The sequence below is a fragment of the Carettochelys insculpta genome, chromosome 11 (genome assembly GCF_033958435.1).
Source record: "Carettochelys insculpta isolate YL-2023 chromosome 11, ASM3395843v1, whole genome shotgun sequence".
NCBI classification, from domain to species: Eukaryota; Metazoa; Chordata; order Testudines; family Carettochelyidae; genus Carettochelys; species Carettochelys insculpta.
This window is the reverse complement of record NC_134147.1, coordinates 18,378,726-18,393,336: the sequence shown is the minus strand read 5'-3', so window position 1 is coordinate 18,393,336 and position 14,611 is coordinate 18,378,726. Positions and strand designations below refer to the sequence as shown.

Genomic DNA, 14,611 nt, shown 5'->3' with positions numbered 1-14,611 from the left:
ATTTACCCATGGCAAGTGTGAGAAACAGTAGCTGTGGGTGACGTGGGTGTCTCCAGCTAATTGCTGGGTATAAATCCTATTGCCCTGAAGAAGCTACCTGTTTAATGAGCCGGTCTTAACCAGGTGGCCTCTGCCCCTCCACAGCTGTTTGCGTTCGTGGTTCCAGCGGCAGCAGACCTGCCCCACCTGCCGCATGGACGTCCTCCGCACTTCCCTCCCTGCTCAGTCCCAGACGCCAGCTGAGCAACAGGAGCAAGCGCAGCAGCAGCAGCCCCAGCCTCACCAGACTCCGCTGATTCCTCAGCCACCTAACTGTAAGTACAGCTTCTCTGGACACCAAGCCAGTGGGCTAAGCAGTTCTCAGTATTCCTGTCCTGGTGCCATTCATCCCAGATAGGAGTCACTGCACCCAGCACAGAAATGCAGCAGCTGGTGATGCCAGGACTACTTGCCCAGCACTGAAAAACTGAAGTGTCTTGCTGTACTACTGAATGTACCTTGTTTGGGCAAAATTCTGCCTTCAGTTATATAGCACAACCCCATTGCAATGTATTGGGCCATTTGACTCTGGTTACTCCCATATGGCCCTTTTAGCATCTCTTTGGTTCCAGGGAAGGTTAGAGCTGTGTGTAATTGAGAGGAATTGTATAATTTTTGGAGCAACAGAGTGAGAGTCAAAGGTCCAGAATCCAGGAGGGGGAATATAATCCTGTGGCTGGAGCTGCCACTGTCCCATTGTGTGACTGTCACAGTGTGTAAGTGTACCTCCTATAAAATGGGTAGTACACTTGAGGCTTTGTTCCTGGTGCTGGAGAAATGTAGTGTCTGTCTGGTATCGCTTCTCCATGGGTCACCCGCTTCTCTCCTTTACTTCACAGTTCCTCAAGGAATCCTGCCCCCATTTCCTCCTGGGATGTTCCCTCTCTGGCCTCCCCTAGGTCCATTTCCTCCAGTGCCTGGTGTCCAGCCACCCAATAATGCTGAAAATCCCTCTGCTGTTCCCAGTGCACCCTCCACTTCAGGCGGTCAGACAACAGGTGAAAAGCAATATTCTAACTTATCCTTCATGCCATCATTGGGACAGGCTTCCCTGGTGCTGCCTCACTATGACCTGCTTCTGGTCCTCCTTGGCCTAGTTGCTTCTAGACCTGTAAACTGATGTGGGAGGCCAGTTGCACTAGTCAAGGCCCCTGTTTGTGGTTTGGACAGAGACTCATCAACAGAGCACAGAGTCACCACAAGATGAAAACAGCTTTGATGCTACTGATCTATGGCTGGTGCCCTAACGGGAAAAAGACTCAATATTCTGTATTCCATGACCACCTGAGCCAGCTAATCTTCCCCATCTGGGGATGGATTGGAGCTGGTACCCCTGAAAGGGGACAGGTCCTGTACCAAATTCCTGGCCTCTGAGCCAGCCAGTCTCTCAGATGTGGGACTGGATCTAAAGTAGTGCCCCAGACAGAGGAAAAACCTCTGTGTTCCATTCCCTGCCCCTGAGGTAGCTAGACTCCACCCCTGGAACCCGTAGAGATGAATGGCCCCATATCCCCTTACCTTTTATAATGTGGGATTAACTAACACTGATCCCAGGAAGGTACATAGATATGTTTGAAGAAATGCTGAATCCTCATTGTCTATGTGTAAATCACATAGGTGGGCTTAAAAGTACCATGACTGTTCTCTTCTTTGTCACCTTCACCCACTGCAGCAAGTACTTCAAGACCTGGTGGTGGTTCAGCTTCTGGATCGGATACTGCCCCTGTGGGAACAGTGCCTGGCTTTCCCTTCCCTCCTCCATGGATGGGAATGCCGTTGCCACCTCTCTTTGGTAAGATAGGGCGACTACTTCCATTGAGGGCTGGATGGGGGAAGTTCTTCTACTGGGAGCATGGGGAGGAAGAAGAAAATATCCAAACTTTTTGTCTCAAAGAGCTACATTAGCAACTTGTCAAGAACATGGTGGCTCATCTGCTCTTCAGTAAATTAATAGATTTCACCAGAAGTTAAAACCTTGCTCATTGGAGGGAGAATGAAGAAGCTTGCATTGGATCCTCTTACAGACCATCTGTTTTCCTTCTGAATAGGCTTCCCTCCCATGCCTGTGCCACCTGCAGGGTTTGCTGGGTTGACAGATGAAGAGCTGCGCGCCATGGAAGGCCATGACCGGCAACACCTGGAAGCCAGGCTTCAGTGCCTGCAGAACATCCACACACTCTTAGATGCAGCCATGTTACAGATAAACCAGTATCTTACTGTTCTGGCAACTATTGGGTAACTATCCAGTATTGGGGCAGCATGTGAGATTTCATACGCTGTTGAACACGTGTTGCATCTACTGACCTGACTATAAACCATACAGCTCTGTGTTGGTTCCTTCTAACTTAGTGATAGGTGTGGGTTACAATAGTACATTGAACAACAAGACGTCTTGTGACACCTTATAGACTAACAGATATTTTGGAGCATAAGCTTTTGTGGGCAAAGACCCGCTTCAACAGATGCTACCTGATAATAAATCAGAGGTTGCATCTGATGAAGCAGGTCTTTGCCCACGAAAGCTTATGCTCCAAAATATCTGTTAGTCTATAAGGTGCCACAAGACTACTTGTTCTCAAAGCTGTGGACTAACATGGCTACCTCTCTGATAATAGCACATTGCAATACCCTGTGATTCCCAACTGCTGGCTCCCTGTCCGCACAGTGGTAAAAGTGTGTGGTCTTTGTTGGTAGGTCCCTAAAGAGGGCGTTCCACTCGTGTGTGGGACTTAGGAGATCAAGTGCTTGACCCAGGATAATTGTATTCTGCTCCCAACTCTGACACTGGACTTGAGTTTCTCCATCTGTAAAACGAAAATAATTATAGTAGCCGCCTGCTGTGAAGTGCTTTGAGATTTGGTGGTATGTGACATGTAAATTCTAGGGATTATGTACAAACATCAGCTCATGCTACAGGTCAGTATGGCATAAATGTGGGGCTTGAGATAGACAGGTGAGTGGCTATTGCCACAGCTTTTCAGAGAAGGGTTGAGAATTCAGGAGTTTCAGGTCCTCCCAGTACCGCCTTTTCATAGAAATGAGTGGCTACTTAAAGATTAGGTTACATGCATGGCAAATTAGCAGTGAGGCTTGGCGGTGCCCTTATTCCTGTCCTTGGGCCAGGAAAAAGCCTGCACTGAAAGAATGGGAAGATGCAGGTAGACTTATACTAAGAGCAAGGTTCTGCTCACCATTCCGGTGAAAGGAAACGTGAGCTAGGAAAGCAGCATTTGGAAGCCAGGAGTGTGATTTTTTTTTTTTTTTTTTTTTTTTTTTGTGCCTAAGACACTGTACTGGGGGCTCTGATCAGGGTTCAAGTCCTGGCTCAGCTACAAACATGCAGTGTGAGTTGGAGCACTTCTGTCTCTTTGCCTTTAGCTTTGCTATGTAACTCTTCTGTCACTCTTCCATTTAGATTGTAAGCAGTTTGGGGCAGACACACTCTTTATTACAGAATGTACAAAAAGGGTTTGGATATGGATATCAAGAATATTGAGTTGTCATGACACCAAAGTTTTGGACGGGATATTGACCTTCCTATTTCATGGCTTAAGCCAATCTTAATTATAGGTGACCACCAAGGGAGGGGCAGAATACTCTGTCTGCTTTCAGGTTCTTACCTCTGCTTCTGAAGCACATGGGCCTGGCCTTTATTAGAGACAGATGGACACGGGATGGGCAATAAATGGCCCATGGGCCAGATGTGGTTCGCTGGACACTTTATTTACCTGAGTGTCTGCAGGTATGGCTAGCTGCTCACAACTCCCATTAGCTGTGGTTCGCCATTGCTTTTCCGTTGGAGCTGTGGGAAGTGACGTGGGCCAGGCCATTGCTTCCTGCAGTTCCCATTGGCTGGGAATTGAGTTGTGGCCAGTGGGAGCAGCAAGTGGCCATACCTGTGGATGCTCAGGGAAATAAAGCATCTGGCCTGGCAGCAGTGAGCCCTGACAAACCATGTCTACCACAGGCTGCTTTATTACCCACCCCTGAGATAAACTAAGTGTCTGACCTGGTCTGACAGCTCTTTTGTAGAGTCTGCTGTGACTTGTATCTCCCCTGTGGTCTCTGGGTGATGGCATACTACACAGACTTAATTGTGGTCTGTTAACAGGTCTCCACAAGGTAACATTCTTGTGATTTCTCCCTCTGGACAGGTCACCCCGTCCTACACAGCTGCCAAGCTCCTTAAATACTTCAGCCTCCTCTCAAGAGACACCTGCCAATGAATCTACTACTTTCAATTCACCCGACAGTACATCTTCCCCAGGGACATCTCCAGCAATGGAACCAGACTCGACAGGCCAAACAGGTAGGCAAAAGTCCTACTTTGTTGTAGGACATGTAGTACAAACCTTCACGGTGTTGCTGTTTAGCCACATGGTCTAGGAACAAGTTTTAACCTGGTCCCTAAGGATTTAGCATGGAAGTGGGGAACCTGTCTTGGGTCGGGGGCCATTGACCCACAGAAAAATCAGTCAAGGGCCATGTAACACCTTCATTGATGTTGCCCCTGGCTGAGACATCTCACTCTCCTCATGCTCCAGCACACATGCAGGAGGGTGGAGAAGTGGGGGCTGAGATTCGAGGCTTCCCTCAGGCCATTTTAACTTCTGGGGGACTATGGTGGGACCAAAAATAGGGAGGGGGTTCAGTGTGCAGGAGGCAGGTCTGAGTGGGAAGGAGGGTGAAGGAGTGGGCTGGGGATGGGGGTCTGGGTGGGAGGCAAGGTCCATAAATGGGATAGGGGAGGCGGGGAGAGGTAGTTCAGTAGTGGGCTGGAGGTGAGGGGTCCGGGCAGGAAGGAGACTGGAGGAACTGGCTAAGGATCTGTGTGGGAGGGGTGATAGAGGAACAGATGGGGGGGGTCTGATTGTGTGGGGGAGTTCAGGAGCAGGGTGGAGGGGTCTGGGCAGGAGGAGGGGGCAGGGGCACTTGTCTCTGCATGCCACTGCTGCCCCCCTCCAGAAACGGCAGCAGCAGAGGGCCTGATGCTGAGGAGGAGAGCCTGGAACCTCAGGGTCTGGGTTCAGGCAAGCTGCAGTCTGGATCCAGGCCAGGGGTTCCCCATCATTGCTTTAGCAGCTGATGGCAGGTGACTGCGCCATGTTCATCCTAGGTCCAATGCATCTACAGTCTGCACAGTACAACTGCAAACAGAATAGACAGCATGTGTTATGCTGGTGTGCGTCCCAGCTGTGAGGTTGCTGCTGAAGAAGACAAGCCAGGTGGCTGTCCCTTTAAGTGTCAATAGCCACATTTTGCTGTCCTTAAGTAGTGGTTTTTATAAATCCCTTTGGAGCATGGGGAAGCAAAGGTATCTGGTGGATGTCAACCTCTTCTTTCCTCCCCACTTACTGTCTCAGATCTATCTGGATTGGTGGGTGCAGAGGGATACACAGCACCAGCTGGGCATGAGGAAGGAGAGGAGCAGCCTTTACCAGGAGAGCCTGACACAGCTGAGCTTCGGAGGCGCCGGCTTCAGAAACTGGAATCCTCTCCCCCTTCCCATTGACAGCCCTCCAACCCACCCCCTTTCCTAGGTGTCTTGTCTCGCCTGGGTTGCTATTTTGACACTGACTCCTCCCTTTGAAAAGCAGCGTGTGCAATGGTGGTTGGGGATGTGACAAGAGAAATGAGACTCTGCCATCGCTCTGTTAGGACATTGTAACTTGCACCAAGTGCTGACTCGACACGAGAGTGCTAAGGCTGCTACGCTCGGGCTCAAAATTGACTCTTTAATCTGCCATGGTTTCTAATTTAAAAACAAAATGTCCTACTGCCCATTCTGCAGCTGTCCTCTTTCTGGTGTGCAGATTCAGTCATACCCACTTGTGCACTAACTGTTCTAATTCCAGAGCCTGCCCAGCAGCATCCCCTGAAAAGCAGACTCCTACAAAACACAATGCACAGGGCTGAGGTTATCAAACTCCAGGCACTTCTATGATGTGCCAGTTAATTATAGTGGGCATATCAGTTGTTTAGAAAGCTGCCCTTCTTCTCCCATCCTGCTTAATAGGAGTTGAATGGCAACTTTTCAAAATAGTTCTCTTGCTTTAACCCAGTTCTTTCTACCTCTGTGGCATTCATGTGGTGACTGGCCTCCATCATCAAGCAATGCCTTCTGGGCTTAACTTAATGATGTTAATGCCTGGAGGAAATCTATATGAAACATGCTCCCGTTGTGAAAGGGGAAAAGAGCATTTCTTTAACAAACCACCCATGGAAGGATAACTGTAAATGAGCAGTTTCAGATTTATATGTAGGAGAAGTGTATGTAGGTGACTCAGCTAAAGGTGAGGGGAGTTTGTGAAACGTACTCGTCCCCTGCCAATACTCAGCCAGAACTGTGAAGACAGTTAACCCTAAGGGCTGCAGAATCCGCACCCTAGGTGTTGCTGGTAGTCATTTGGATTAGTTTGAGGTGGGGTAAAGCCCTTGCTTCTGCTTTACATCTTCTTTTGAATTTACTTTTGTTGACTGTGGAGCACTGGATGAAGCAGGCTTGAGGCCCATGGGATGCAGTGGGGTAGTAGTTAGATTGTTTTAAAGTTCATTTTAACTTTATTTCCTCTGAGTGTTCTAATGTGGCTGGAGACCAACATTCTGCAACATCTGAGGAAGTCCAGTGTGTGCGCTCGCAATCTAGAACAAACTGCAAATGGCTTCAGTATTGATCACAAACTGTGATGCTTGAAGAGTTTTTTTAGCCAAACAACTTAGATGGGATGATTATAACCATGCAATTATAATTCCTCCCCCACATTACACTGCTCAGATATTAACCCCAGCAGGAACATTGTCTTCTGGATGTAGAATGGAGTTTGCTAAACTTTTTAAAGCAAGAGTGTTGATTGGTCTGTGTTTAGCAGTGGATCTATGCTATTGGCACAGATAGCAAAGAAACTTAGTCAGTTAGATGTAGTTACAATTTCCTGTTTCTTTGTTACTCATCACCAGAGAAGCACTTGTCAGTAGCCTTGGCTACTCAGTGAGCCTCCTGGCCTTTAATACTCACAGCTTTCACATGCTTTTATGCATCATAGTGACATTTCAATTGCTAAGGAGTTGGGAGATGAAATGCCTCTTCACTGCCAGTCTTAATTGGAAGAGAATGGGCCAGCCTCATCCTTTGTGATTCTTAAGTCCATGCTTTTATACCAGAGATGAAAATGTCTTATTGGCCATGTTCATGTTATTTCTGTATGTAGGCCATTGTTCAATAGCCATCTTTTGTGAATTATCCCCATAGATTTTGTACTTCTATCACTATAGTCAGATTCTCCATGAGGTGCTTTCAAGACGCAAAAGTTACCTCTGCTTTTCTTTTTTAAATAGCATTGGCCTCACAACTTCAGAAGGGCTTATTAAGGGTTTACTGCGCTCTTGTTGACTAACAGTATTAGTGGTGGAACTCCTAGGAAAATACCTTTACTTTGGAAAAACAAGTAAAAACTCATTGGCAATGAGATCTGGCTCATACAGTCTGTCTTACCACTGGACTCTGTTGGCAAATTAAAGGATATTAGACTAATTGGTATGATGAGAACGTACGGCTTTATGGGTTTGTGTGGGTATGTTAGATTGTACTAATGCCTTTACAATCAGTCCAGCCTAGTTCTTTACCCAAATCCTTGCTTGCAGACCAGTGCACCTTAAAGGACTTAATCCAAAACTCTAAACTTTCTGGATTGATGTAAGCAAGCAATTATAGAGTTGTCATGAAATTTGAGAAGACTAATCTGTCTCAAGTAATTGATATGTCTCCTGAATGTAAGTCATTAAAGGAGATCACTTACGTGACTTAGGAGCATCTGTCCTGTTGACTGTCAGTGGGACTGATGGTGCTAAAAGCCCCTGAGTGATTTGAAAATGCCATCCAGTAGTTTTGTGATATCGCATACATAATACAGACCCTTCTATCTAAAAGGATATCACCTTAATGGGATGTAAATGAGGAGCTTGATTTAGATAGGAGAGTGGGTAATGAAGGGATACGTAAGTGTTTTTGGTACAGGGAAGATACTCTACAACAGGCAATTACAGAACCAGCGCTGAATGAGTTATAAAATTCCTGCCCTCCCCACTCAAAAAACAAAACTTATGTGTGGTGACCCTAAACCTTTGCTATTCAGTCTATTTTAATTCAGCAGTTGGTATAACCCTTCAGTGCTTCTTTTAAAGTGGCTTCTAATCATATACCTATCTCAGGGAAACAATCATGAGGCAGCACTTAAGGGTTGGAAATTTGGTTTACGTTCCTTCTGGAGAACGGCAAAAGTAGTTAAAGATTTGTATTTTAAAAGATTTTTTTGTTTTGGGGGTTGGGGGGGCGGCACATCGCAACTACGATACTGGCTTGGACAAGAGTCCCAGTCACCAAAGATTATGACTTAGCATCAAGGATGGGGATTGGTGGGTGACTGTGACAAGGGATGGTAATACCTTGCAGACAGCTAGGATCCTCGTGCTCTAGTGGGGAGAGAGCATTAAAAGACAGCCAGGTTGCATGTCACTTTATAGCAGGATAAAGGAGTAAACTTGCATTTGGTTTATTAACTATGCATTCCCTCCCTTCTTTATATCCAAATCTTAAGAAAGGAAAACTGTCTTTTAAGGAAGACAAGACCCCTCCAACAACCAGAACAAACAAAAAAGAAAAAAAAAACAAACCTGGACTATAATCCATACATAAAATGCAGACTCCTGTGAGAGTGTGGCTTGAACTTTTTTCTGGTCATGGAACATAAGGTAGTAAGAGGCTGCATTTTTTCCTCCTTTTTTTAAGGGGGCCACAAGCTGGGAACATGCACATTTCCTTCATTGAGCACAGTAGCCTTTTTTCTTCATTCTTTAAAAGGATAAGATCAGTCATCTCAGAATTTGATGTGTGTTCCTCATTATATCCTCTTTGATTCCAAAATCCATGTAATACCGAGGGTCCTCTCCGCTCCTGCACGCCCCCAAAATAACTTATTTGGCTCCTTACCAGAAATAACTATGGTAATATGAGGAACTCTGCAATAACAAGCCAGCCTGCATAAATATATTTGAATTAGGTGTGTGGAAGAGAATGCTTGGTCTCATGCTTCCTGGGGTTGGTAAGAAGGTCTTTTAAAAATATGCCATTTGCCCTGTTGAAAATTAAATGGTTTAAAAATGGGATAGTTTAGAAAAAGTCCATATTTTGTTTAGTTTCGATGAATGATTATTTAGGAGAGGATGTGCTCAAGTGTGCCACACATTCCATGATATTTGCATCCTTTAGGAGATTATTTACATACATAAATAAAGAGGAAGATACAAGAGAGACTATACAGAAATTTTCATGGCCTGTATTCATCCCCATGGCTTCATTTAACCTTTTTATTTTGTTTTTCAGAGTTATATGTTGGAGGTGAAGAGGGTTTGGATAACTATTTAATTTTGTAAATATTGTGTACATTTTTAATAGCTTAAATTGTATATACAGCACAATAAAATTTGCTTTAAAGATGGTGTAGTGCTTTGATAGTTTTGGAGGGGAAGTGCAAGGCAGCTTTGTTCACAATTGGTGCTACCTAGTCTCCCTATAGTAAATACCCAACAGTAGTAATGGTCTCCCTCCAGCAACTGAAGATGATTTAATGCTGCTACCAGGCATGAAAGTGGTAGACTGTCTGATTTTCCTACTGGGTTCTGCCTTTACTGCAGGGGAAACGAGGGAGGAGGCTAGCACATTTATGAAACTTCCATATTGTTCAGCTTACCTATCTGTAAAGGGAGGCTAACGGTTACCTGGCGTTTGCTGCAGAGTAACATAGGCTTAATGTTGCAAATACAAAGCGCAACATGGTTGATATAGACATATCCAAGCGTCTCCTTTCATCTCCAAGTCAGAACACTTTGCTGGCAGCTGCGAGAACTGCTTAGACTCTCCCTGTCCCATTTTTCACTGAGTCTCTTATCTCATTTACTTCTGCAAGCCAGGCTATGCTCAGAGACTGTCCCATAGCGAAGGTCACCATAACTGTCCACCTTTATCCAGGGTTCCCTTTCTGGCTTTCTAAGCTTACACCCAGCGCTGGGGGCCTGGGACTCTGGTTGGCCTGTATTTCTCACCATGCGTGGCACAGGACCGCCAGCTGCTGCTCAACTGAAAACCACCTTGCCGCTCTAGCTTCCCTTCCTTTCGCTCTCTATGGTTCCTCCGTATAGGAAAAAGCCTTAAAAGGTGGTAAGCCAGTCTCGTCTTTTCGTCCGCCTGAGCTTCGTGAACCTCTGGTGGGGCCGCTCTAGCCTGCGTGCCGCTAATCTCATTGGTTTCTCGGACTACGCCGGTACCTCTCCATCCGGGGCCTTGCGACGGGCGCATGCGCACTGCTGACTCGCTCTGTGGCGCCGTCAACCGTAGTAGCTGCTGGAGAAAATGGCGGCTGAGGGTCCGGAGGCACCGCGAAGCCCACGCTGTGGCGCAGCCAGCACGGAGAAGGCCCCCGGTGGGGAGAGCGGCTTGGACGTGGGCGGTGAGAGCGGGAAAGGGGGGCTGGGGTAAGCTCCCGGGAGGCGGGAGCGGCTGTCTGGCATGGTGACCCGGGGCTGTGGGAGGGACCCGGCGGGGGTCCGCGCGGCGCGCAGGGAACCCTGTGAGAGGGCTGGACCACGCGGGCTGGGGGCTCTCGGGAGAGCGGGGATCTGATGCTGTGGGCGTGGGGGAGGAAGGAAATCTGCGGGAAGAGCGAAAGTTCCCGGGGGTGGGGGAAGGGGAAGGCGAAGGCGAGGGCGAGGAGCCCGGGTGTGGGTGGTTCCCCCGGGCTGGCGCTAGGGCAGGGAAGTGCTCTGGCAGGGGGAATTATTCGGCGTTTCCCCTGAGAAGAATCCTCCGGGATAGGCCTTTGGGGGAGAATCCCGGGGAGGGAGACCTGCTGGAGCTGAGGAAGGACATCCCGCCGCAATGGAGCTTCATGCTGTTGCTGCGGTGGTTGGGAAATGCCATAGCGGAGTGTGCAAAGTTGGGGTGTGAACTTTCGTAAGCGGGAGTGCAGCACGATCGGCTGCTGGGTCACAGGCTCCATCCATCTCATTAAAATGTTGAGCTATGTTACAGTTCTTATGTTCCTTGTATTCACATTTATGTACCAATTAATAAAGCTTTTACATTCCACAGACTTATTTTCTTGCACATGCCAAAAGGGTTTTTTTTTTTTTTTGGTATGAACATAACTGAAATGTTCACTGTTTGGATTACATTAGATGGGTTAGAGGGGCCCTGCTAACTGCAGGGACAAAAAGTGGGGTCCAGTGTAAAAAGTTTGCTCATCCCATGCTAGATCATGGATCACAGGAAAAAGAGTGAGGTGCTTCCTGGAGTAGGGGGAGGGGCACACCAAAATGGATCTGTGATGTGCAGCCTTCTCTGGGGGAGTTGAGGAGTTTGATAGATGGGCTCTCTTGACACTTATCTCTTGCTTGTCCAGCTCTGTCAGCTGGATTAGTCTGAATGGTTAACTTGCTTTGAGATAAGTCTGTTGGCAGGCTGGTTACGCAACATAGAAACTGGAGTTGGTAGCGTTTCTGGGTTGCACAGAAATAGTGGACTTGTGTGTGATTTGGTTGGGGGTTATGGGACTGTCTAGTCCATCTTCTTTGCCTAATAGTGTACGATGATATGGTGGAGTCTAGTGGTTAAAGACTCTGAGGTTCTATTCCTGGGTGGTGTGGGGAGGGATCTAGGAGAGAGAGAGCAGAGGGAGCCAAGATCACTGAATGCTATTTGAAGCTCTGGGATGGTGAATGAATTCGAGAAATGAGAGCAGGAAATTGGGAGCTTGGTTCTCTCAAGTTCTCTTCCCAGATTTCTCTCTAACTCCTTTTGTGGTGTAGAGAAGATTGCTTCACTTTTGTCTTTATTTACCCACTGTCACAGTATGATGGATTTTTGTCCTCTAGGGCACCTTTTGCAGTATTCACACAAAAAATGTAATTCTTGCCTGATGACCAAGACAGTGGTGATACGCCTCAAAGTAAGGCAGATTGGTCTAGGTTCTCATACAGCTACTTTACTTGAGTTGTTTTTTGTTTTTTTTTTCTTTTTCTGTCATGGTCTACCTGCAGTTTTATCGCTTTGTTTATATAAAGTGGGAGAAACTGCTTACAGGTTCTACCTCTCTGCTCTGACACCCTCAGGACTTCTGGCCCTGGCCCTGGCCCTGCTGTCCCCTGTGGGGCTGCAGGGTGGCTAGCTTAGCTTGCCCTTCTGCCCTGGCTTGCTGGTCCAGAAGCATCCCTCATCCTGCTGGACTAGGGATGTTGCCAGACCAGAGAGTGCTGGTTTTTGGAATTGCAACCTGGATTTAGCTTTTCTGCAGGGATGGACTTCAGTGAAGATATTTGGTAGGATACTTGTATGAAGACAACTCACTTTCTAAAATGGTCTAGTATATTGGGTACTTATTGGAGAATGTGCATTTGACATCTTTGATGCTTTATTATGGAGCAAAAACTTGCCTCTTTTAAAATGTAAAATCTAAATGGGTTACTTACCCTTGTGTGGAGATAGGCTCAGACCTTTAAAATGGTGATTATTTAGAGTGTGTGACCCAAGTTTGAGTTTAATCCATTTCCTAGAAAGGCCTGGGACTGCATGGATTATGGTGACTGAACACCTTTGGAGCTATTTCACCCTGACACAGAGAAGCTATATTACTAGGGTGAGACAGCTTGCCCTGCTATAGCCCATTCTATGTCTTCTGCTGGCACAGCTCCATTGGTCAGGGGTTGTGAAAAGGGACAATCCCCATACAACCTACCTGTGCCAAGCATGACCCCCTAAACTGGCAAACAGTATTTTTACTTGCACGCATTAGTGTTTTTTATTTTGAGTTTGAAATAAGCTGGACCATAACAGCTGCATCACACCTAGGAGCCCTTTGTTGGCATAGTGTACTGGGATAGATACACTGGGAAAATTCTCCTCCGGCCTTAGTCTTCAGGGTTTTCACCTTTTACTGGAACTCATTTTGCAACAAAATGTAAGGAAAGCTAATTGGAAGCATTTGGCTCCTAGGAATTGTTGAATTGTTACAGAACAGTAACTAATCCAGTATTATGTCTCTGACACTGGTTGATACCAGCTGTTTCAGAGGAAGATGCAAGAAATCTTACAGAATGCAACTGAAAAATGCTATAAAACAGTTTGGCTTGCATCTTCAGCTTGCTACTCAGTCTTCCTCATCCTTTTCCCCCTTCTGTATAATACTCTAGCATTCCTAAGGTAGGAGTGTTGGACTGGTAGAACTCAGGCCAGATCTACAGGAGGAAGTAAAATCAATTTTAGATACCAGAATCCAGCTATGAGAATTGCGTAGCTGGAGTTGATATATCTAAAATAGATTTTTTTTTTTTTTTTGCCACGGCCCACACAGTGGGAGGTCAATGGGAAAATTTCTGCTGTCAACTTACTTTCCTCCTCTGCCAGGAGTACGGGTGTCGATGGCAGTAATATAACAGTTCAATTTGGTGCATTCCCACTAGGCATGCTAAATCAAACCTTGGAAGATCTACTGCTAGCGCATCAATCTTTCCCTAAGTGTATACATACCCTCAAGAAACCTTTGCCTTACCCTTGGTTCCCAGTGCAGTCATGGACTTGTGTATGGTCAAGGATAAGTCACTTAATGGGACCTATTATACCTCTTTTAGAGTTGAGGAAGCGATTACTTGGTTAATTCAAAAAGATGTGGTGAAAGATAAAAATCTCCCATTAATGATTATGAGATGCTTAAATACTATTGAGATGCGGACCATTTAAGTACATAGAGCTTTCATCCATCCTTAGTCTAATACTCTGGGGAACAGCTGTTTCTTTCGTAACCACATTATTGCACCCATGTTGGTACAAATAAGAGTGTGAAGTCATTTCCAACACCAAAGGAACATTACTTTTTTCCCCCTAGTTACTTGAGCTATAATTTGTATCTTTTCTTTCCAAAATATTGCCTTGTAGTAAGGTGTGTGTTAATTACAGAATGACTCTCCTTTCCAGTAGTCCGTATTAATGATGAAGATGATATGCCAGATCACTTTGGAGTTTGCCTCCTTAGCTACCTCTTCCCCATACAGAAGTGATGTGTGCAGTGTATTCTCAAGGGCTTTGACCATCCAGTTTAACCAGCAAAGAGGCCACCAATTCTTTTATAATCAGGTATTTCTCCTCATTAGGAGATGTTGCAGGATATTCACTTATATAACTTGAAGTTCTTGCTCTGTTCGTTGTGTCCTGATGCCTCCCTTTAGGTCTCTTTGGGCCTTCTATAGTACTTCACACCTAAGACAGCTGCTGATTGCCTCAGCTGAAAAAATAAATTTATCCTATGGCAGGTGATTATATAATTGTCTACTGCAGGGGTTTTTTGCATTTTCCCCCTCAATCATTCTGTAGTGTTTGGAGACAGGATATAAATAGGTCTGATTTGGTTCTGACTTCAGTGTTCATGCCTCTCGGAAGACCAACCAGATTATTAGAAACCCTGGCAATGGGCTTGGAATAGAAGGGTGAACTGAAATGAGACTGAGGAGGCTTGTGTTATCTTTTATT

The 14,611-nt window shown here is 46.1% G+C and overlaps 2 protein-coding genes across 3 annotated transcripts in view; both read left to right on the top strand.

Annotated features, from left to right (window-relative positions):
• The window catches only part of SYVN1 (synoviolin 1), a 29,895-nt gene extending 21,183 nt beyond the window's left edge, over positions 1-8,712 (top strand). For both annotated transcript variants that reach the window (XM_075005644.1, XM_075005643.1), the window contains exons 11-16: positions 145-314; positions 879-1,037; positions 1,712-1,831; positions 2,088-2,274; positions 4,194-4,348; positions 5,403-8,712. In XM_075005644.1, the coding sequence (XP_074861745.1) occupies positions 145-314; positions 879-1,037; positions 1,712-1,831; positions 2,088-2,274; positions 4,194-4,348; positions 5,403-5,551 (940 nt within the window). In that variant the 3' untranslated portion in view covers positions 5,552-8,712. The remainder of the gene's footprint in view (positions 1-144; positions 315-878; positions 1,038-1,711; positions 1,832-2,087; positions 2,275-4,193; positions 4,349-5,402) is intronic.
• Positions 8,713-10,394: 1,682 nt separating this feature from the next.
• The window catches only part of LOC142018836 (pre-mRNA-processing factor 39-like), a 31,148-nt gene continuing 26,931 nt past the window's right edge, over positions 10,395-14,611 (top strand). The window contains exon 1 of the mRNA XM_075004977.1: positions 10,395-10,541. Coding sequence (XP_074861078.1) covers positions 10,445-10,541 — 97 coding nt within the window. The 5' untranslated portion in view covers positions 10,395-10,444. The remainder of the gene's footprint in view (positions 10,542-14,611) is intronic.